The sequence below is a fragment of the Dromaius novaehollandiae genome, chromosome 2 (genome assembly GCF_036370855.1).
Source record: "Dromaius novaehollandiae isolate bDroNov1 chromosome 2, bDroNov1.hap1, whole genome shotgun sequence".
Classification (NCBI taxonomy): domain Eukaryota; kingdom Metazoa; phylum Chordata; class Aves; order Casuariiformes; family Dromaiidae; genus Dromaius; species Dromaius novaehollandiae.
In genome coordinates this window covers 96,719,610-96,744,754 of record NC_088099.1, presented here as the reverse complement: position 1 = coordinate 96,744,754, position 25,145 = coordinate 96,719,610, and the positions used below count along the sequence as shown (strand labels likewise).

Here is a 25,145-nt window from a genome sequence, read left to right as displayed (position 1 = left end):
ACATTGACAAAATCTCAAATACAAGTTTACATAAACATTGAAGGGAATTTCATGAAGAATGTAGATAGAATGGTTCCAGAATAAAATCTAAAATCCACCTACCTGTAACACTTGCAATTTGGTCTCAAATGTATTTAATCTCTCATATTTTAAATCCTTCATAGTATATTTAAATGCATAATTTTAAGTACTTTAAATACTTAATAGGTACATCCTTTATGGAGAATGGTTTTTTTGCAGCAAATCAATTATTAAAACAAACCACACTGAAATTTGATAGGCTTGTGCTTTTATACCAGAAATGGAAAAGTTAAGTGATTCATATCTTTTGCTATAGTACTCAGCTGATTTGATTTGTGCTATTCTAGGTTTGAACTTGGCATTGCAGTTACTACAGAACTTCTTCTAGATCCTCTTTTTCTGTTCATATGTATAATTAAAAATCCTCTAAAAATACTGTGACAGCTGAAATTTTTGAGCCTTTAAATGGGACACAATAGCTATTTTTGTCAAGCAAATAATGACCTATTCTAGGATGATTTGTAGTTGATTTAAGGGAAAAGAAACTTTAAAAAGAACAGGCAAAACTAAGGCATTACTTTCACTTCTAACCCTGTGCTCAAAGCAGCTTCAGTCTTCTGCTCCTGACCATTTATACTGGTCCTATACTACCCTCTCCCCTAAAATGACATACTGTGTGGCTGCTCTGTGAAAATCTAGGGAGCTAATCCAGATTAAAAGTAACCTTTTTATGAGGGTGGAGAGTATAGGCTTATAGGGGAGAAGGATTAAGCAATGCATTTCTTTATTTCAGTGCATAGCAGTGTAAGGGGAGAGAAATAGTGTTGGGCAAAATGTTACAAGTGTTTTAGATGCAATCTTTCTTTTTTTCTTCTTTTTTCTTTTCCCTCTGGAGGTATCTCTTACTTCTGTCTAAGGGTGCCTGTTTCCAGCAGTTTACCCTGAGCAGTGTCAGGGCTGTGCGCTGCCACGTGCGTTTTCTACCAGCTGCCTTTTCTGATGGCATTGCTTTTTGTGCAGCCAAACAGAAGACCACTTCAGAGTGCTGATTCTCAACAGAAAACTAATAACAAAATAAACTCTCAACTGAATCAGCTTGCTGTTTGGTTTAGTGCCAACATGAGATAGATATGCAGCAGGTAGACAGGTGAGCAGGACCTTTGCAGACCTGCTTTAGGTAACTTTAAGCTGCTGTAGGGCAGCACCCTTAGAAGCAAAACAAGGGCTTGAAGAAACAGAAAGGACCTGGCCTTAGCCTATGAAAGTAGCCTTAGTTATTAGGCTCTGTCTGCAAAGGAGAACTGGGGGTGGATAAAGAGGTATCTGTCACGTGTCTGCTGAGTCCTGTCTTTGGAGTGAAGCAGTACTGAGAGTTGTGTGTCAAAATTTCAGTTTAGAAAAATGTCTCTGATGGGAAGGGTGCAGGAGAAATCTCTCATAGAATAACTAGTCCAAAGTAATGTGTCCATCAAAAGCTAACATTTATATGCTTTTCATTTCCAATGTCCAAAATGATGTCTTGAGTGTGAGATTTTTAGGAAAGATGCTTTGGATAGAGATTTATAAAGAGTAGGTTGTGCTAGGTAAACTGATCAAATGCATTCGTAACATGTCAGAAGCAATTAGGGTAAGAAGAAAATTTATCTACTGACTTTTTAGTTATAGAAACAGAAACAAGATGAAGTGCACTCTTTTAAAAACTTTATTTTCTTGTTTCTAAAGTGCATTCATTATTTGAAATAGGAAGCATATCTCCAATGGATGACATAGCCACAGAGTGTTTGCAATTTGGAAGAGAGCTAATTAAGTGCTCTTCACAGTATAAGATGCATGTTATTTACTGAGATCATTCAAGCATCAACAAATAATGTTGTGTGTGTGATGTGACTCTTTAAAGAACAATTTCTAAAGAAGATTAAGTATGACCACACTACAGTCGCAGCTGTACTTGCAGCTCATGTAGGTGTACACAGTCTAGCTTGAAATAAATTGTCCTTTTTACTAAAACTACCGGAACTTCAGGTCACCAGAATATTTGTCCAGGTTTTCTAACTGATTTCTATTGAGTTCCTGCCATTAGTATTATCCTCCTATAGATGCGTGAGATCACTACCTCAAGCCAGCTTATGTGGACATGCCTGAGCTAAAGTAGTTATGCAGTACATATGCTCTGAGTTTTTATTGCTTCTCTAAACTAGTACTTTGTTTAGAATTTGATCCAGATGGCAAATTGGCAATGTTTAAGCCATCAAAAATCTTAGGTTTTTACAGTCACCTCTAAATTAGACTGAATTCAGACTGTTGACTCTGAGATGAGATGCGTTATTGCCATTACCTGGAGCCATCCAATCCCCCATGCTCCATAAATTTGACTGCAAGAAATTTGTCCTCTAGTTGCAACTAGAGAAAAATTGTTTATATTTTGTCCCATTGATTTAATCAATGCTAAGGTCTTCATCCTGACTATTGTGAAATTATGTAGAAATAATATATAGCTTTAATATATATTATAAAATCAGGACACACATTTTACGTAATGACGTTGGAATGCTTTGAATTAGACTCCAGAGGCCTTTGCGCTTCTGAAGATCAGATGCTTAAGTAAAGTACCAATTTCCTATTGAATATACAGGAATCCTCTGGGGATTAACACTTGGAGATATAATCTACAGGCTCCACAGAATGTCAGTAGAGCTTCTTTTCTGTGTAGAAATAATTTTAATCATTCCTTATATATATGTGTGTGTATATATATTTTATATATATGTATTTTATATATATGACTATATATATCAAATATATAGTCAAATATTCAATCTTTATAATTCATTTAAAATTATGTCTTTGTTATAAGAGTCTTCTGGAAACTCTGTAATTCATTTTATTTTTACCATATCTGTTTCTTGTAATGCAAGTCAACTTGTATTTGTTAGGTGTTTACCTTTATTGGGAAATACAACTTCTGAGCAGAAATGTGTATCACTTTGTTTTCTTTTTGATGAAGTTTGTGGTGGGCCAAATAACAAGATGCCTGTGTTACTCAGTTCTTTTTCTGACAGACATTTAGGTGGTCCTATACGTTCCTGTCATTCCTGCAAAATAGTACAAACTGCGAAAAATTCTTTACTGGCAGTCAGCACCTTGGCTAACTGGTCCTGAGGTTGGCACAAGTCAGGTCTGAGCAACCTCCTGCTGCTGGTTTCCCAAGTTACAAATCAGAATTAGCTGCTGACAGCCAGCCAAATAACTTTAGCAAATACTTAGGACAATGGGCACTGAAAGGCACCAAGCCTGTGAAAGAAGTCAGTGGTTTGTAGACACTGAAGCATTTTTGAGGATCTCTTAAGCTGAGCCACATGGTGCTCAGCTAGGAAATTGATTGATGGTTTTACAAAGAAAAAAATATTTATAAAAGAATGGTTTTCTTACAGATTATCCTGCATTAATATATATCTGATGTGCCTGGCAGTGTTTCGGCGACTGGATGTTTGCCAAGACTTGACACTCCTGCAAGACACAGTACAGTTTGTGTCTAGCAGCACAGAGCTTTTTGTTTTATATGCCTGTTTTTATTGAGGCAGACACTTTCGTATGAATTCTCCTCTAAATCAGTAGCAGTTTTACATTGCATTAGTTGCATGTTAAATTGTTTATCCAGATTAAAGTGGAGTCCGTTTTTGCTTGTTTTTGCTTCTCATCCAGAATTTCAGTCCATCATGTAGTTCTGTTATAGGCATTAGAATAAACACAAAAGATATCAGAAGCTCCCACGTGAAGTGAAATAAGAATTACAGACTCAAAACAAAACATACTAACCAGGTTCCCTGTTCATACATCCAGGAAAATAAGCTCTTGGGTGTCTAAATACCTTTGTAAACTAAAGATTAATGCTCTACGAAATCAGTGGGAGCTGGGAATCTGAATCTATTTGCGGATCTGTCTGTAATCAGGTAAAAGTACTTACGTATCCTTATTGGAGTTATTTACAGGTAAATTTCTTGCATAGTTTTATGAAAGTTGTGCTGTTAAATTCAGGTGCTGTGTATGCCATTCTGTAGAGACTGTGAGGAGAAAAGGCACTGCCGTCCAGTGGGGATGATTATATATCCTTCCTCTCCGGCTTGGAGAGCAACATAACTTAGTCATTTTCAAACTGCAGCTCAGAAATTGCTCAGGTTGTGGTTCTCCTATGTTAAATTTATAATTAAAGGCTGGAGATCAAATCAAATACATGATGTTACTCCCAACTCTGACTTGCATCCAGCCTCCTTAAGGTCACTGCTGAATGATTTCTGGAGTCCAGAAGTTCTCATATGGTTCAAAACAATTCAAAACATATCTGTGATTTCTTTGTGAGAGAGGCTTTAACAAACTGTCATTGAGGCAGACTTGTTTCTGATAGCTATCAGGGGGTGGTCCACTGAAGTTGGGTTTAAGGTCATTGGCAGGGCAGATTGGAGGGAAGGTAAGAGAGGAGATTGGCGTTTTGGTTAAATGTGTTGGAACAGACCTGTAAAATAAAATGGAGACTGTCAGATAGGCTCAATACTTGTTCTTTCATGCATAGAAACGTACACAGAGAGAATATGCAGAAAAACTATTGCAGCAGTGGCATGCAGTGAAGCATATGGTGTGATGAATTGCTTGGAGGCCTAGTGATAAAGAATATTAACAACCTAAAGAAGGAGAATCATTTAACTGTCCAGTACTATTGATTATTCACATACTATTCCTTAGATATCAGAAGGACCAGATTAAATTATTTGGACAAGTAATTGTAGGTCCAAGTTGCAAATTCTTGTGGGTGTGTAGCTTTACTTGTGCAATGCTTGCAATATTTATTTTCAGACCAGCCCTTTCATGACATAGTAGTAGGCTACCTGTGAAGTCCCCACGGAGGAAGAGTTGCTGTTAATCTACTTATGTATGAACCTTCTGGCCAGCCATGTGGCTGCAGCCTAATAAACTGAATAGTGGCAGAGTCTTGCCTGCCTTCCCTGGAGTGACACACCAATTTGGGCTATCCTTCTCCAGTTGGTTACTACTGTTCATGCAACTTGCGGGAACTTAATATTGTGAAGATTTCTAGCTTACTGTCAAATTTTATAAAATTGGAATGATATGTGCACAGCATGATCATGTAAGGCTTGTTTTCATAGGCATCCTGTTTAAAAATTTATTTCTTAAATAAGCCTAAGGAATATGATTCTACATCGGAGACTTAAATAGGAGGACTCATTTAACAGTATTGGGATCTAGTAACCTGATTCTTAGTAAATGCAAAGCACACATTGTTTAAAAAAAATTAACTCACAATTTGTCCGTTCTTCTCTATTCCTACCAAACAATGTGATTGATTAGAGTTAATACTTTACAAGTAAGACTGGCATCAAAATCTTTTTTTGAGTAATACCTCTAAATCTAAATAAATGAGGGGAAACTTCATTGTAATCCCAAGATAACTTTTGATATTTTTTTCAGTGGGAGAAAAGGAATGTATTTCTTTTGAAAGATTTCTTTTAAAATGCTTCAGTATATTTTTCCTGTGCCAATCTGTGGTTAATACTGTGTGGTGTTATTTAACATAGTCAGTTTTGCTCATTTTTCCAATTTCTGTCTGTATTCACATGTTTAAGTACATTCTTAAAAGGCTTCTTTCCCACGACTGAGCCTCGAACACCCAGTATATGAATTGAGATTCTGCAGGTATGTCTAGAGACCTGGGTTTCAGGGAAGTTTTTTCATCCCGTGTTCTTTTTGTTTTTAAAATTACATTTTTCACAGCATTTTGTGATCCTTATTTGGAATTCACTGCATCCTTTTGATTTTCCTTTGAAGCAAATGTTGAACTAGATTGTTGCTTTTTGTATTTTACTAAAGGGTAGAGATGCAAGAGAGGAAATATTAGGAAGAAATCTTACCGAAGAGATCGTGAACTCAAAAATCTACTTTAATCCTATCTTTATGAATGAACTGTTTCACTTTAAAAATAAAAAGATATTTAACGTATTCTAAGTTGCTTGCAGCCAAATTGTTGTTGTTCTTGTGTAGGGACAAAAAGGCATGTTATGCTGTGACTTAAGGGTCATAGTAAGCCTTTATTAGATTATTTGTAAATCACAGCACATGTCCCTGGTCTAAAACTCATATTGTTAAAAGGGGATTACTAGCAGTCAAAGTATGCTATGTAAGAAAAGACATTTCTCCCACTCCTAATATACTGGGGAACAGACCTTCCATTAGATCTCTTGCTGATTCTAATATTGTTAATGCTTGTTTCAGTACATAAAAATGACAAATGGCATATGTACATGGAGCATGTTTCCTCTGCAGCAGTGAACATGTGATCGTATAAATTTTTTAAAGTTATACTTTGGGTTAGATATTTGACTTTGTGGTCAAATTGTGGACTTTTCCTTTCTCTGACTTAGTGTGTCACATCAGAAGTGTGAATATTGGATATGCATGTTGGGATTTTTATTAAAACTGCTATACAAAATTTTCCATGTAGCAATGTATCATTATCAAAAAATATATACATATGCAAAAATATACTCCTTTAACCATTAGATTATATTCCCTTCAGAAAAATTAAGACTGTTTTTGAATGGCATTTGTGTTTGATTTGTGTTTCCTCTATAAAGTTTAGACTGAAATTAATTTTCATGGTTTATAGTGCCCTGAGAGAAGCTGATTCTTTAAGTTCCTCTAAAGATAATTTATGGGGTTCTGAAGCTATGTATCAATGGTAAATTTCTGACGTGATTGCAATGCTAATATTAAGTGGATTAGTCATTGGAATGCTGTGCTAATATTGCTATAAGCATTGAAAGGCTGAACATTTTATTATGCTTTCTTAAGCATAAAAATAATAGTGACAACAAAGAAAAACCTCACTCAGTACTTCTGACTCTTCAGCCTGAGACTTATTTCTAATGAACTGTTTTTCCAGTATCACTGCTACCTGCAACTTCTATAATCAAATTGAACAAAATCATACAATATGAATAGCAATCATCAGTAACACAATTCACAACGTATTTGAGCTCATTCAAAGCAGACATACCTGGCTGGAAGTTATTCAAAGATTTCTATGCTTGACTTGTGGGGATTTTATGTAAGATTGGCTAAACGGCTGGTGCCTAGAAGGTTTTTTCTCCAGACTGATTTTCCTGTGTCCCCTGAAATATCTGATAAGCAAAGGTCACTGACAAGAGTATCAGCTCAGACAGACTGCACCATTAGCCCTAGCTGCTATGGTATTCCATGTGCTCCTGTTACAGCTATATGTTCCCACGTGGTATGTATATCTCTGTCCCAATGTGGAGCCCAGCCATCCCTTGACTCTCCTCTCCTTTTTAAGCACAAATAAACGTTCTCTCTTTAGGCACCTATAAACTGGTGATTTGATATGGCCATTACAGATTGGGTGAGTCTCCTAAAACCGAATTCTTTGTGAAATGATGAAAGGTGCTTCTGACTGAAAAGCCATCTCGGGAAGCAAAAGCACAAGTAATAATAATGCTAATCCTCAACTATTAAAACTGCTGTGCAGGGGAGAAGTGTTTGAAGTGCAATTGCATCTCTTGAAGGCAAATGGGACCTCTTAGTGTTGGGGCAAATGGGACCTCTTAGTGTTAGGGATAACTCTTTAAGGGAAGTTTTTAAGGCAAGCGTGTTACCTTTTATCATGTTTTCCCTAATGATGCCTTTCTAGCAGTTGCAATGCAGATGAGCAGCTGTTACAAAATTTGTAAAGTTCAATACCTTTATCTTTTTTTCAAATGATAAGAATGAGAATATAAAAAATTCATATTAGCTGAACCAAGATTTTATCTTTCAGAGCTAATTGCATGATATAGAGCTGTTGGTAATAGGCATAAGGAATACATTGCAGAGTTTTTTAATGAAGACAGAGGTAAACTTGTATAATACTTGCAGACTTGTATTAAGTGTTTGAAGAAATAGTATTTAGCAAATAGGGATATTATGCAATTATTTCAGTAGACTTTTTTAAGATCTGTTCTTTCTAGTACCAGTATATGCTTAGTGTTTCTTTATGCATAGAGTAGTAAAGCATTTTTTTGGGTGATTAGATTGTTGCTTGAATTCTCATCTTGAAAAGATCAAGTAATTGCACTTGGGATATTCTTTTGATGAAGATTCCTGAACAGAAGCTCAGCTCTTAATTTTCAGTTAACTCATGTTCCTATATTGACAAATAATTAGTTCATCAAAAGGTAAATTATTGCTTAGAATGAGACCTTAATGGGCGTTAATTTGTAAGAGAAAAATACATTAATATGCTCTAAAATCCTTAAATAATATTACTTGGGTCTCCCTGTGGACATCTCCAGTAGATCTTAATTACATTTTGATTATGGTGTATTTTCATGGTGTGTCACTAAATACCCTAAATAAATTTAGGGGAAGATGCTGTGTACTGAGTGAGAATTCAATAGATGTAGTTAAACAATTGCAGTATCGAGAATTAGGGAAACCGCATTGGTAAAGCTATGCAAGTGTTTTCTCAAGTTAATGCATTTAGAGTTGCAAAGTTTATACCATCCATTTCAGAATATTTTTAAAGTAATACTGAATATTAGAGGTGGTTTCTTCCTGAAATCAGGAAGATTTTTAATATACATTTTCCGTGCTTGCTACTGAGCCATTTTAGCTTATAGTTAGATGCAGCAGCAAAGTAACACATACTTAGAGATACTGGTCAGGTTATCCTTAATGAGTTAATGGTGTTATCTACACTATTGTGGGGAGGTAACTTTAGATAAGACTTTCAGAGATTATCATCCTCAGAAACTGTATTTACACATTACTGCTCCGCTCGTGGAATTGTGGTCCTGTGAGTGCATTCCTATTCTAGCCGATTGCCTTGCAGATGCTGATTCTCTTTTCCCTTCTTGCTTTTATTCTGTTGGATTCCCAACATATCAGTTTGCTAGATTCTCAGACTATTCTCTCGTTCTGTACAAAGAATGATCGTAACTGAAATTCATTATTGGAATTCAATAATTATTCAATTCATTATTAGAATTCAGTTCAGTCCTTAGAATTCAATACTTCAAGATAAAATAGGAAGACTGTGATATAGGTGACATGGAGAATTGTTAAGAAACTTCTCAAATTAAAATATTTGTTATACATTGCTGCTTGAAGTTTGTACTATTATATCTTGCCTCATAACTTATTGTGGTACACAACATTTAACACTTTTATATTTGTCACTTGTGATTGTACCTTCTTGTTTATGCTTTTGTGTGATCACAGCATGTAACAGATTGTAAAAGACTTTTTCCTCCTCTGATCTAGGTATATGTAACATATCAGAGATTATTTATTTCTTCTTGTTACCTTTTCCAGTCAAAATAAGACAAAAAACATTTTCTTGTTTTTTTGATCACATTGTATTCAAGCTTCTATAGTGGAGTCTGTAGTTATTCTCTTTCTAACCCAACATCCTGAGAATTATTTAGCTTGGCTATGAATATTTTTAATGGTTGAAACTTGGTATGCAATGTTACTTTCCAGGAATTAATCAGTTTCCATAAAAACATGTTGTTTAAATTAATCCAAACTCATTAGCACTACAGAGATGGATATTCAGTAAAAAGCCTCCATTAATTAGCACTGCATCCTGTAATATGCCTACAGCTCACGACCATTTCCTTGAATTCGTGCCGTGTGTGACCTTTTGCATCTGATACTACTTCTACAACAGTCTGATAGCCTATGTTTTGGTTTTGAAACAGAGAGCATATGTTATGATCAGTGACATATTACCCTTTTTTTTCCCCAATGAATTCCTAAGTCATAAACAAGATTTCTCGTATCCATCACTTTGTATGCAGTGTTTAAAGCAGATCTCTCCTTTGATATTTCAAAAACAGGCGTAAAAATAATACATTTTAGTTTTTTTGTTTTTACATTTGTGGAAAGCTTTCTTTTGATTTTCAGTAAATTTGCTGGGCTGCTGTCTTTTATTTAGGGCTCTGGAATGAATATTAAATGTTACAAGGTCATAAGGTTTCCTCCCCTTCCATTTTACTTTTTCTGGAAGCTACCGTTAGCTACTGGTAAAATTTGTGTCAAATTACCAAAAAATATGTAGTTTCCTGAGATCATGTGATTGTTATGAATCATTAAGGGATGCTTGGCTTAAAATTCAACAATAATAAGACATCCAAACTAAAACCTGTCTATGAATATTTACATTTTTGGAAGGCAAAAGTTATGAAATTTTGAAAATTTATGTCCAGACCTGGACTTGAACCTTGTAAAAGGGCTTCCTAAGATTTCAAGGTTTTAGTCCAGATTCATGACTATAAATACTAATTTGGAAATATTTGATTGCTTTTGTGCACGCTTTTGTGAAGGAGAAGTTTTGTCCTGGTAATATTTTTCATACTGTTATTAGCCTATGCTTTTAATAATTAAAAAATGGTTTCTTTAAGAAAAAATTGCATTATCTAGTCTTCTTGCAATTCTTTTATTAGTTTTGCGTGTTGAGCGGCGAAAGCATTCCAGTTATCTAACGTATGCAATATTCTTTAATATTAGCTGTTAATAACCTAGATCCACTTCAGAACCTAGGAAAAGCATGTTTAATTTTATAACATATGCTTCTTTACATAAGTTATTCACTAGAACTTACTATATTTCTCAGACAGAGAATCTTGCAATGTTCAATAAACCAGAGATTGGAATCTTGCCTTACCTAGGTACAAACCATAATCATGGAAATACAGAATAAACAGTATAGGAGAAATTGTGGGAAAAGTACTTCTGAGGTTTTTGAAATTAACTTACAACAGAAATATTTACTTACTACAGCTAAAAGTATACATGAAACTTGCTCTCTCTTTTCAACAGCTAAACAGTATTTGTGCAGGGTGCTAGACTGACTGTTCTGGAGGGTCAAGTACTCCCTTTGCTTATAAAGCAATGTAACCAGAGCATACCACTGGTTCCCAAAGAGGTCTTTGTGAGGCACAGAGCTGAGAACTGTAACACCATGCTTCAGGGACCTGCAGAGCTGTATGCTGCATATAGGACTGCAAAACAACTCTAAGCTAATGTCTGTCTGTGTTTTCTGAAATAGTTTTCCTTCTGTGTTTAAATCCCTGTTTGCAAAATCAATTACTTGTGGTCACCCAGTCCTTTATGCTTTTTCTTTTGCATATACTATTGCATATAGTTAAACTTGCTTCTTGAATAATATTCTTGCTTCAGCAAAGAGCTTGGCATAATTGCCATCAGCTAGTGCTGGCCCTGAGCAGTAATGCACATATGGCTGCTGTTGTATTAAGTGAGGCACTAGTAGATGACCACCATCTCTGAAAACTAACTTAGTTCTGGTAAGGTGTCTATATATGGAGCTACAATCTTCACTTTGATCTTTTTTCACTGGTAAGTTTGATGGAGAGGAGTCACTTTTTCATATGTACAAGGGCTAACATTCAACACAGGCCATTGTATATGGGACCCACGTGCCTCGAAATAGGATGGCGATAGCAGGTGGCCAAAGGAACAAACAAACAGACTTCTCTCTTAAAGGACAGCTCCTTCCTCCCTCAACCTGAGAATTAGGACCAACTCATGAAATTCGACTATGTTTTCCACTCCAATTTTCTTGGAATCTTTTCCTCCCCTTTACCTCAAACTGTCTACAAAACCCAATTTATCATCATGAGGTATGGTGTCATTAATCCTCCTTGAAAGCAAGATCCATAACACTGTAGTGCTGGCACTGAGCAAACTTACGTGACCTGTCTGGATGCCCTTTTGAGTCTCTCTTGTTCTAGGAGAATGGCACTGGACTCTCAGTAAGTTTGGGTATCATGCTGTTTGCAGCAGTAAGTGACCCATTATGCCCTTCCCTTTTCTTCCCCTTTATCCCCCTCTTTCCTAAAACACTATAACTAGGCAAGAAAGGGCTGCTACTTTAGCAGAAGGCTGTTAGGAACAGAGGTCCCTATAGGAGTAGAATGACATCTTTTATAAGAAAGTACAAGGGTATGCTTTGTGCGAGAGAGCAGCTTCTCATGCTCCATTTGGTATTTAATGATCAATTGCCCCTATCTGCTGCATGCTTTTTACTGGGAACCCTCTATTTCTGAGTATTTTTGTTATTAATATCTTAGAAGAAGTAATTTTAACTAAACTTTTACTACTTTCACAGGCATTCTTATTCCTTGTTTGATTGCACATGGAATTGAATTGCCTTTTTGTTAAACGGTAACTATTTCAGGTATTAAGATGCTTGTATCAAAATTATTTTGCTCAATAGCCATAGAAAGGAGCAAGCAGAAGAAAAGGTATTTCTAAAAGGGTCGACTTCAACTTTTGTGCTAAATCCTCCAATAATCACAGATGGTAAGCTTGTTCTATAAATGCCTTGATGGTGAAGCATTTGTTGCAAAGGAGGAGTTGTGTTTTTAATATTAGTCCTCAAACTCTTGGTACCTTCTTCCAACTATAATACTTTGACAAGAAAATTGTGGCTGTTCCAAATGTGATGAGTCTAGATAAACTGGTAAGTTCAGTGAACCTGTGTTCTAAACAGCTTCATCTTTCAGATGTACGAGTTTTGGAAAACAAAAGCCTAAATAAATTTGTCTCTTCTTAGCTTGCATTTCCACAACTGCAGAAGGTAACATGGAAAGCCACCATTAGGCAGATGGCTATTAGATTCTTCTATCTGACTGCACATCTGTCTAAATATAAAGAGGTCGTAGAGTATCTTTACCATTAAATTTGGACAGCTTGATATCAAAAATGAGTAAATAGGCAGCTAGGCCAAAACTCTTAATTTCAACATGTGGTTGTCTTGCTAAAATCCACAAAGTAACCCTAAAAATTAATGCAATAGGCAGTGGTAGAAGTATGTGCATATATTTTGGTTTGTGTGTGGAGGCAGAAGCTAGGGGTATTTTTTTTTGTTAGTTTGCCTTTTTTTTTTTTTTTTTAAACTTTTCTGCAAAATCAGAATGTCTGCGTTCTTGTGAATTTAAACAGATTAAGAAAAGTTCCTTCAGATCAGTCCTAATACTTGGTATTTTTTTCCTTCAGTCCAGCTCTGACCTGACTTAAAGTTACATAAAGTTATGCAGCAAGTCTAAATGCACTGAAGAAATGTATGAAGCATAAAGTTTTAAAAAGATATTAACACATTTTCATTGAAATGTCTTTTTGGGAAGATGACTTAAACAACTCTGACTGTGATTAAATTTTATACTTTTGAAAAAGCAATTGCCAGAAGAGTTAAGGGGATCCAAGTCATGATTAATTTTTCTGATTTTTAATTGGTATTTCTCAATTCACCAATAACAAAAATGTGGAATTTGTCACCTTGGTGTCTTTAATTGAGCAAGAGTGATCACTGATATGAATGTTTAATCAAATCGAAACCCCAAGTGATAGCTAATTCATTACTCATCCATTGTCATAAGCAGATTTCAGACCTCCCTAAATAAACATGCAGCTACAGGTGCAGGTGATGATTCAGATGAAATCAGTGGGGGCAGGAGTTTCCTACAAACCTATCAGTGGTCTTTTATTACAGAAACACTTACTGTTGTAAAGCATAGCAGGAATGAATTAATGAAAAGAAAAAGAAACATATCAAAACAAAAACAGAATATTAGGATAAGACAAAGCATCTAGATGAAATTTAAAAAAATGACACCTGTTGTCAGGAAATTACTTCTTAGAAGATACAAATGTGATTACAGCTTATGTATCTATCCTTTCTATGTGTAAATTTTTCCATTTTAATATGAGATAGATTTGTATTGACTTCTAATACTTTGTCATATATAGCAGTTCGGACAGATGTCCATTGAGGAATGCAAACTTAATGAAATATCTTTATATTTGTATTTACAGACAAAATATAATCCTCAGTCTAATATCTGAAATCATTAAGCTGTTATATTCTTCTTATATGCTAGTATGGTTTCACACAATTAGTTCTTGCCAACTGGAAGAGCTTTGCAATATAATCCAAACTTCTTTTCTAGAAGTTTGTAGAATCAGGAATTTGTTGTAAGTACCTAAGTCACGTCTGTGATAAACGATCCTTAAATCAAAATCCTGTTACGTCTTCAAATTGTTTGATAACTTCATACCATGAATATATATTAATGTATAGCAAGCATATAAATATGTAATTTCTACTTAGAACTTAAATGAATTGTATGTGCAGACATTTACATAAATCAAATATCTTGGCAAGGAAAAAATAAATAATTCCTTGAATTCCTTGAATAAGTTTAGTAGAATATATCCTTGCAAGATATCAGACTGCACAAAGAAATAGAATCTTCTAAAGTTATATTGTTGGGTCTTCTACTTTTAAAAAAAATACATTATCCTACCTAAGTGGAATAATCTGAGCCAGTGTAACTTAGTCTATATTTAGTAGAATGAATGCTGGCCTTCCTTTTGTAACATGCTAGAGGGCTTCACTTCATACTACTTCCCAAAAACAGTTGTTCTAAAAAATTTATACGCTATAAAAGTTAGTGTTTTCATTTCCTAAATTCTCTAATGTGTGTGTCAGTCTGTGGGCAGTAGAAACCACAGCTTCTTTGAAGACTTCTTCTGCGCTAAACACTTACCAAACACAGCTGCAGTTTTTGCAATTGCAGACAGACGTCCAGAGGTAATGGAAATTATCCTGCAGTGGGATTGATCCAAGTGTTCTGAGATAGCTGATTGGTGTCATTTTGAGGTTGCTCTCTCTGATCTTCAGAAGGTCTGGGGATGTTCGTGATGACTGGAAAAAGGGAAATGTCACACTGCCCTTCAAGAAGGGCAAGGAGAAGGATCTGGGGAACTACAAGCCAGTCAGCTAGACCTCAGTCCCCAGGAGGATTATAGCGCAAAATTGGTGTGCCTCTGCAGGGCACGTTAAGGACAAGAGGTGACTGAGAACAATCCGCGTGGATTTACCAAGGGCAAATTGTGCCTGACCGGTGTGACTGCCTTCTGTGATGAGATGTCTGGCTGTATGGATGAGAAGAAAGCTGTGGAATATTTTTTTTTACCTTGAATTTAGAAAGGCCTTCAACATAGTCTCCTATAGTATTCTTACAGATAGATAAGATATGGACTGGATGAGTGGATGATAAGCTGGCTGAAAGAATTAGCTGGACTGCTGGGCTTAAAGGGTGGTGATTCATGGTATGATGTTTAACTGGTGGCTAGTTAGTAACAGCACTTCCCAGGGATTGATACTAGGGCCAGCATTGTTTCATATCTTTATTACCAATGTGGACAGTGAGATAGAGTATGTGCTTAGCAAGTTTGGGGATGACACCAAACTGGGAGGAGCAGCTGATATGCTGGAGGGGAGGGCTAATATTCAAAGGGACCTTGACAGTCTGGAGAAATGGACTGACGATAACTTCATGAAGTTCAGCACATACAAGTAAAAAGGCCTGAATCCTGCACAAAATAACCCCATGCAACAGTATGGGTGTGGAGAGCTGTCTGGCTGGAAAGCAGCTCTGCAGACTTTGGGGTTCTTGTGCACAAGTTGAACATGAGTCAGGAGCGGACCCTTGTAATGATCAGCTGCATTCTGGACTGTGTTAGCAAGAGTGCAGCCAGCAGGTCCAGCAGTGTGATTTGTGCTCTCTATTTGATGCTTGTGAGACTGCATCTGGAGTGCTGTCCAGTTTTGGACTCCCCAGGACAAGACAGACATACTGGAGTCCAGCGGCAGGCTACCAGGATGATTAGGGAGCTGAAGCACCTGACACACAAGGAGAGGCTGAGAACTGGATTTGTTCAGCCTTAGGAAGAAAAAGCTAACAGGAGATCTGTCTGCAACTATCTAGTGGGAGGGTATAGTGAAGATAGAGTGAGCTAGACTGTTCTTGGAGGTTCACAGAGATAGGATAAGAGGTAACAAGACAGCTTGGAATGCAAGGAATCTCATCTATTTGGACCCACTTTGAGCAGGAGATTTGATTAGATGACCTCTAGTGGTCCCTTGCAACCTAGACTATTTTGTAATCCTACGAAAAAAAATTTTAGGTGCAGGTATAGAAATGTCTACTTTTTGGCTTCCCTGATGCCTAAATAAAAAGGAATTCATTCAGGCTTTTAGATAAATTCACTGTCTGTAGTGGGTCTTCATGTGATACTAGCCAACTCTTCCAAGAAATTCATGTTATTAAAGAGATATTAGAAAACTATTGATTAAAAGTCTGAGAATAAATTTTCAGAGAAATATTTTCACATGCTTGTTTCAAATACGTTAACATCGAATAGACTTTCCTGGCCACTCAATCAGCCATTGATCTCTGTGTTGTGGAGTGAGGGGTAAGCCGGTCAAAGTATTTCTGCTAGGCTTAATCTTTAACAGCAGTTTCAGGGATCTAGTAATTTCTCCAACTACTGCATTTCCAGTTTTCATGGCACCATCCAGATGTTGTTCTGCTATACGTGGTAAGTTTTCAGAAAGTAAGAGTGGACAATCATCTTCCACTTCCTTAAGAGTGCCCAGGAGGGTGAAAAGCACTGATCTTTTTGAAAATGGGAAATATATCTGGGTGTAATAAGGATCTGTAAAAAGTTAGGCTATGAGATCTTATCCTAGAGCTTTGTCCCTCCAAGTAAAAATGAGACTGTGAATGGGACTCGTTGTGTATAATGTCTCATGAGCAGAACTCTAGTACTGTATTGGTCTAAATACGAGATATCGCTGAATCATAAGCTGACCCACACTTTCCAAAGTATGGAAAAAATATTGGTGTGCTGCGTTGCAGCTTAACAGCTGGCCTCTTTCACCAGCTCTGTACCCAAACCAGTCTTTTTGCTTCAGTCTCCTTCTTTTGTCATCTGCTTCCCAGATACTCTGCAGTTTCTCAGGGTAACAATTAAGTGCAAGTTCCTTTTTGAGCCTGGGACAGTGTGTATTTGGACAGGACTTGTGTGTGGGTGTGTAAAACTGCATTCTCTCCTGTAAAATTCTCTCTTATCCATTTCAAATATGAATTTCTTGGTGATCTTAAAGAAGCAAACCCTTCAAGACCTCCATTAGCACCAGTGAGTTGCTCCCAGATTGACTTAATCTTTTAGGACTTCCCAGCGATGGGGTCTTTCAGCAGGGATCTGTGTGGTGGAACTGGCTGTCTGAGAAGAGGCCTGAGCTTTTATATGGACTGCACAGTAAATCAGTGTGTGCAGAGTAGTTCACAAGTATAGGAGGAAATTGATTCCTCCAGATCTGAGTTTCTGTTAAAACTAGCATTATATTCAGGTTGATACAGTGAGGTGGTATGTATACAGACATCTTCATAGTTTCTGAATTGAGGCACAAAGTACTCTAACACATGCCTCGCATCAGATACGTGGATAGTCCCTGTAAAACCTGTGCTGTATATCTAATGGGAAACTCTGATAATTGAAAAGAAAAGGAATTTATGTAGGGTAAGCTCATGCTGAAAAATGAGCAGATTTAAGGTGAATTTGATTTTTTTCTCTCTTTGTCTATAAATTTTTCTAATTCTAAAAGTGGGATGAGGAATGGCAGCTTTAGGGTGATTGTCCTTGAGTCCGCAGGCAGTTTTTGACAAACATTTAAGTCAGACCTCCCCTGGGCAGATAGTCTTTCAGATTTCTGTGGTACAGTAGGAGAGGTATTTCTCTGGTCTGTATGGTACTGCAGGCTACCGTAAGAATTTGCTATTGGAGAAGGCATAGCAGGGAGGTCAGGCAGTTATTGATGAGCATATGTGGGCTGCTGAGAAGGTTGGAATTGGGAAACTCCCACTGTGGCAACCTGCAGAGAATTGCCCTGTGGGAGAAACCCCTTCTGTTCATGTTAGAAAATCACACAGGAAAGAAAAAGAAGAAGGGAAGGAGAAGAAAAATTAGAGGTTTACTCTACTTTTTGAATCTTTTCTTCCAGGACAGCAGTGTTTTTAAGTGTTTACTGAAAAATTAACATGGAGAAATTATTTTGGAGACCTCATTTTAATAGTTATTTCCATTTCAGCCTCCCTGGATTTTGTTGTTCTGTTTTACTTTAATGAAGATATCCACTTAGATGCAATGGAATGTCATTTGTACAAAGTACAGCCGGCTAATAAAAAGAGGAATTTCAGCAGAATTAGTGGCTGATATATTAACAGTTTCAGATGGAGTTGTGGAAGTGGAGTAGATTCCCCTTCAAATTAATAAGATATGTGTTTACAACAGTGGCATGAAATGAAGCAAAATATTAAGTTCTAGAAAACTTTTATTAAAGAAATGAATCACTTTGAGTGGCTCTAAAACAGAAATGTCATATCTCATAGAAGTGGCAGCTGTAGGATTTCTTTTTTTCTTTATGACAAGGATTGTTTAGACTGCTCCAGAAAAACGAAGTTAAAACCTATATCAGATCATTGGCAATGAGTATTCTTTATAATGAGATGTTCTGTTAGGTACAAAACTGCTTCCACTTACTTGGAACCTTTTTCTTTCCAACGTTTTCCATTCTCAGTCATCTCCAGTTACAACAGAGCAGAGCTCAGAAGCCAGCTGTTGAGGTTACTCTTCATGTGGGGTGGTGATGGCAGGGTGAGAAGTGAACTGTGAGCTGTGACCAAAGGCGGATTTGTAATTACTCATATCTAATAATAATGGAGCTTAATACTGTAACAAACGCGCTGAGTTTGCACATCCAGACTTTGTAGTTTGGATCAATTTCTTTGTTTACAGTACTAGCTTGTTTTTGCTAGCACCAAAATTATCCAGTAACAGCATGCCGAGTGATCTAGTGAGGAGAGCGTTCGCTGGAAAAGAAATGAAAAAGTTACTGTATATGATTAGACCGTGGATTTAAATAAAATCCTGCATAAGGCTAGAGTTTGGAGGGGCAGAGAGTTGAGTGAAAAAAGGAAGTGTAAGAACTTAATAATATTTCTTTCTTTGCTTGGTTCACTCTATTAAGACAACTGTTGGAAGTGTGCTGTTTTCTCCTTTTACTGGGTTTAAGTATAGACTCCTAAATTCAGGATGCAAAGGGCTAGAAAAAACAGCCTAGCAACTTGCATTTGAATTGTCGCCAAACCTGTATCACCAGAGTTGTGTACTTGGTTGGTTTACCTTGTTCGTGAAGAGTGAGCACTCCTAACAGCTTTCAGGATTTGGAGGTCCATTTTGTCAACCAGAAGTTGGGAAGTGAACATTGTCCTAAAATACTGATTTTTTTTTTCCTCCCAATATTATGAATCCTTGCCTCTCTCAGCATGAATTATTCCCATTGCTTGTTGTTCAGCACCCTGATTGGAGAGCAGGTGAGACAGTTATTCCTGTTGTTGCTGATTTACTGTTACAGCTGCTTCCTCTTCATGTGATTTAATTTGAAGTTTCAGCCCACCAGGAGGCTAATGGTCTCCACCTATGCTGCTTTAAAAGCTCACTGTTGTTTTCCACAGGAATGTTATTTCCATTCCTAGTCAGTGATTTATTTATTTTTTTTCCCTTCACATTCATCTGGCAACTGTGAGGCAGTGTTCCACCAGCCATTTCCAGGCAGAGAAAGGCATGGAGCTGTTCAGACTGAAAACTTAGGGAAAAAAAAAAAGAAAAAAAGAAAAAAAAAGAAAAAAAGAAAAAAAAGAAAAGAAAAAAGAAAATTACTCTGTTTCCATCAAAACAGAGTAAGTAAACTAATTGTGCAGTGTTCTGATGACTACTGCTTTTGGTTTGCCTTTAATTTTAAAATATTTTTAATTCTAAATAATATGACCTTGAAATAACCTTGAAAACCTTTCTAAATGAATAGAATTAACTTTGATATTCCCCATAGTCTGCTGTCCTCCTTTATTGTTATAGAGTGAGTTTAAGAGCGGCAGTCTTGAGTTTACATTGCTTTTGCTTTTCTAGTTTTATCACTTCATGTGATTTAATGTACTTTGTTTGCTTTTTCCTAATCTCATACATGTCTCAACTTTTATGTTTTGTGATACATCCTTCCTCTGCTCACCTGAAGAGGGCTTTGAAACTTCAGTTATGCACCTTCTAGTGGTTGGATATTTTCTTACTGATTCATCATCTGTAGTAGAAATTTGGCTCTTCATCGAGTTGGTGGCATCTGATCTAGCCAGTAATCACAGGAGTCTTCCTCCCAGCTACCCTGTTTTCGATGGCTTATTTCTTGCTTTGGATGGCAGCAGTGGGAGATGGATTGCATTATGGAAAGACTGGAAGCTGGGCAGGCTGACAGAAGTGGCTGTATGGAACCTCGTTGCTTTCAACTATTGTGAAAGGGTGCAATCTTTCCTCTCTTTGAGCAGGAGGACATTATTACCAAATTTCAGTGTTCAAGATCAATACTCTTTACACTACAAATCAAATATACTATTTCCTAAGGCCTGACTGATGGAAAATAAAGTATTAACTGCCAGGAAACAGGTTTTCCAACACTGTCACTTAGTCATGCAGTAGTGACTAACCTTTTCAATACAACCTTAATATTGCATTGCTAATTCTATCATTTAAAGAATACAAGTTTTTAATAGTTATTCCAGAATGAATGTTAATCACTGTACTTTAGAACTATTTTTGCATATTGGAGGCTTACCAGTTAATAAGTTAACTGCTAGTGATGACCGTTAATGCAAACTCTTTGCTTGGGTAATGTTGCTTGCAGTGTTTAATGAATTAGGTTTAAAAAATAGAGCAGAGTACTAGACTTGACTGACTTGCTGTAGTGGCAGCACAGAATTAGTCATTGGCTGTGAATGTTAATCACTCCACAGCAATGATAATTTACAGCATTGTTGTAGCACTCTTGTGCTCATAAAATGAACTTAATAACCCACTGTTACCCATGGGATAAGCCTTTCCCCTCCCTTCCTCCCCCTTGCAATTGAATACCGAGTCTGGCCGCATAATAGCCTTGTGAAATACTGCATTAAAAAGATTGAGCAGCTGTATGATAAAATAAACAGCTCTAAAACAGATTTGTTAATTATCTCTTTCTTTTATTCACAGAGGGTGTTTGTGAGATATGGCTGACCAGTGAAGACACAGGGGCTTATGGCAGAGACATTGGCACAGACCTCCCAACGCTCCTGTGGAAGCTGGTTGAAGCTATTCCTGAGGGAGCTATGCTGAGGCTTGGCATGACAAACCCTCCCTATATTTTAGAGCATCTGGAGGTAAGGAAAAAAAAAAAAAAAAAAAGAGAGAGAGAGAATCATTTATATGCTGGGTTAGACCTTCATTGACTGAGTCAGCATGGAATGCTGTGTGTAGTGCATTTCATTTAAAACAACAGCTTAAAAAAATCGGCTGCACATGAATTTATAGAATTAGACTAATAGTGTTCAGCTGTTTGCCTGACACAGCAAGTTATCCAATTAATAAGATATTCAAATCATTTTGTAATGATAATATGATTGAGATCTCTGACCTGTAGATCTTGATCGTAGTGATTGGGGTTTTGTCCACAGGTCTAGTATTTTTCAAGAAGTAAAGGAAATGCTGTTAGCAGGCAATGGACTATGGGATTGAAATCTTCTTTCTATTCATTCCTCAGATGGATATTTCCAGAAACACTTTATGCTGGTCTCACTCAACCTTGTATTCATATTTGAATGTCAAATGCTGTTCTGAGAGTGCACAGAGCTTCCATGACAAGAAATGGGAATTTTAACTGTGTATCTGTGTAAGAAAAATTTGTAACCAGGTAGTTCAATGGAATTAGAAGCAACTCTGTGTACTGTGAAATTTCAAAGAATATCATGTGTATGAGAAGCAGGAAGGTTATGAGAGCTTTGTTTGAAACATCAGTTGGTCACCAAATGAATTTACTCATGTTCATGGAAAGATTCTAAATTTAAAGGGAATAAAACAGCAGGGAATGTTATAGCTTCAGATAAATTTTGTAGCCATGTGTATCCAGATAAATAACTGGTGTCCATGCTGCTTTCCCTAAGATGGTATAGAATTGATAGTTTTACTTATGATTCCTCAAGATGCTGAGGGCAGTGTTTTCTGAGCAGAGTCCTTTTCTGCTGTGATGACAATACTGCATCTTTCCCTATTGAAGCATATGGGGAAGAAGAATTTTCCTTGCTAAGAATGAGCAGTTTTTCACTTCACCAGCTAAAGGATATGAGCTGCAGAAAACTTCAAGAAATTTCCCAGGCTGCTCTTTTATTCTTTGGTTTAACATATGCTTAGCCACGATGAAGTTGTAACAACATACTGAATGGAAAACTTTAGGGGGAAGGTTTGGCTGTGTTTCTTAGAGCTTTGCATTCCATCTTGAACTCTCATATCTGTCACTGATTTTCCCTCTTTTCTTCCATTTTAACATTTTTGGTATCTTAGAGAACAGCAAATCAGGCTTCTAGCAATTTTGACAGTCATTGTCTTTGCTTTCATTTTTAACTCCTAGTATAAAAAGTGTTTTGGCATACACTGCTGCTTTTATCAGTGCTGCTCACCTTATGAGTATTCCCAAAGGGATTTTTTTAAATCAGTTTCTGGAAATAAGCACGTGCCAGCTAAATGACACTGTAGTCTTCTCAATTTGATATAATCTGAGGAAGGTGAGAGGTAGTTTTGCTTTCCTTCAATCAGTAGCCATCTGAGCGAGTGTGACCATGTCAGCTCTGTAATCTGTGAATGGTTTTGATTTATGGTCTCTAATCTTTCTATTTTCAAATTTTCTACAAAGTGCTGGAAGTAGGACTGTCCTTGAAGTGCTGTCTGTACCTCACTCATATTCAGGAATGTGCACTAGTCTCTTTAAAAATGGATCTTTAAGTGTGATGGCAGAGCCAGAGGAATTCATGAAGGCCTGTTGAAAATGTGTCTTGAGTGTTGCCATGAAGAGCATGGATCACGTGTACGTCAGTCTTTTTCACAAATAACTACATCTACTATTGCCTGTCTTCTTCAGTGTCTCATGCAATTTCCAGTTTATATGGCAGTTTTTTGTGAATGATTTAATCATATTTATGTGTGAGTGAGAATTTCTGAGTTTATAATTTGGTGAAACAATTCTGATGATTTGTCAGACTATATTTGTAAATTACTATTATTTTTAATCTTTTGCTTTTCTGTCTACTCCCCTCTTCCAAATTTACCAGACCTGTATCTGTGAAAGATCACTGGGGAATGTTGGCAGTCTCCTGTATACATTTTCACCAGACAAAACAAACTTTTTATGGAGAATGTGCTTTTAACTTTCCAGTTGAGGAAAGGATAACACTGCGATTTGTTTAAAAAAACAAAAGAAAGAAAATGAGAAGTTGATTAACCTTCATGTCAGTTGATTAGGATAAAATCCAGACATAGCTCTGTTATCTCCTAAGAAAACTATGAAGTGTATTATTGGTTGCAAACATTTCTCATTAACTGTCTTAAAAGGTGATGCATTTGATTAATTTATTTGGTTAGATGTCCCGTTGCTAACTGGGTAGACATTTAGCTTTCTGTGAAGAAGTATACATGGGAAAATATACTAAACATGTCATTTTGTATATCAAACTTAAATGAAAAAAGTTGTTCCAGTCTTGTGTGTATCTCTTAAAATAAGAAAATTGTATACACACAATTGTACATATGCAACTGCAAGACAAGGAGGTTTTTTTCACCTTACTGAAGAACACGGCTGATAAGTGGCTTAGAGCAGCAGCAGTCATGTGAAAGCATGAATTAATATTAAGAGCTGGACAGAGCTTCCCTAGGGACTCGGCCTAAAAGCAATGATTTTGCTTCGTTTGCAGTTTTTGCCATATTTGTTGGAGCTCAGCTGCAGGTAAAAGGTTTTGCTAGTTTTATGTCTGTTTTATTCTTGTTACCTCCAAAAGTAATAACAGAATGTCTATGAATTCATTTGTTTTTTGCAATAACACTGAATTTCATTTTATGTTTTAAAACTTATGTCAAAGATAAATGTGTTAAAAGCATCAGTTTTGAAAGATCTTATCTAAATTTTCAAATCTTAACTTGGCGTATTGCATAAACTGCATCATTATAACTATTTTTGTACATAAAAGTAAATTTTGAAATATTTTACAAATATGTCTTGCTTTCTTCAAATAGTCACGGTTTTTAATCTCTGCTAATTAAAAGCATCAGCTCACTGCCTAAATTGTGTGCTTGGAATTCATAGGTTTCTTCTGCTTCTTGCTGGAATTTCTGTGCCTTTCACTTGTCAGAATAGGAGGAGATTAAAATGAAAAAGAATAGGGATGTGTAGGTTAATATCATTTTTTGAGTTGTAGATGGCACAACTGCAAGAGAAGGAGAGAATTCCCCATACCTCAGTGGCCATGCTAATGTCTTCAATGAATGAGAAGAAAGTTGTGTCTGAATAATATGACTGATGACTGAGTAAAGAAAAATTTTAAAAATGTGACACACTATAAGTAATTGGACTATAAGTTGAGCATACTGTTCCAGCACCTCAAATGTAGAGGGGGTGAGGAGTTGTCTTGAGTGTTGGGTTTTGCTCACCTTCCCCCCTCCCCACCAAGTCCTTTCAAACATGCCCAGCTGACATTGTTTTTGTTGCTCTGATGGGTCATTAAAATTTACTTAGACATGAGGCACTTTAACTACCTATTAATGACTGTCTTGATGATTCTGAAGAAAATAGATCCACTGACTAAAATAATATGAAGGCTTCTTCCGTAAATATAGCTGGGATAGCTTGCTCCTTTGTTAAAGATATTTAGCTCACTCTTTGAAAAGCTGTTGAATAACCTAGTGATAGATTAAAACTGATTTGCAACTGCCAAAAAGTGTTTACAGGTTCTTCATTTTCACAAAAAGTTATTTCATAAATGAACTCTAAGATACTGTTTGCTCCAGCACTGTACAGTGGGTGGGATTATGATTAGAGATCTACTTAGGCTGGTTCCTGGGAGATAATCCTGAGATTCCTCTTTACTCCCAAGAAAAAGGCAACCTTCCCATTGTATTTTAAGCCCAAATTTGCAGCTGGGCTTAGGCTTTGTGAGTCTTTTGACTCATTATTATTGTGCATATATGTTCCTTAAAAAGAAAAATGGAGGAAAAGAAAATGCTGCTCATCCCAGGAGTGTTTCATCTGGCTCTGCATCTGGGGGACGGTCCCTTAGTGTCTG

General features: G+C 36.6%; 1 protein-coding gene across 6 annotated transcripts in view; it reads left to right on the top strand.

Annotated features, from left to right (window-relative positions):
• The window catches only part of CDKAL1 (CDK5 regulatory subunit associated protein 1 like 1), a 450,247-nt gene that overhangs the window by 236,387 nt on the left and 188,715 nt on the right, over positions 1 to 25,145 (top strand). For all 6 annotated transcript variants that reach the window (XM_064506972.1, XM_026112679.2, XM_064506971.1 and 3 more), the window contains one exon: positions 21,034 to 21,200. In XM_064506972.1, coding sequence (XP_064363042.1) covers positions 21,034 to 21,200 — 167 coding nt within the window. The remainder of the gene's footprint in view (positions 1 to 21,033; positions 21,201 to 25,145) is intronic.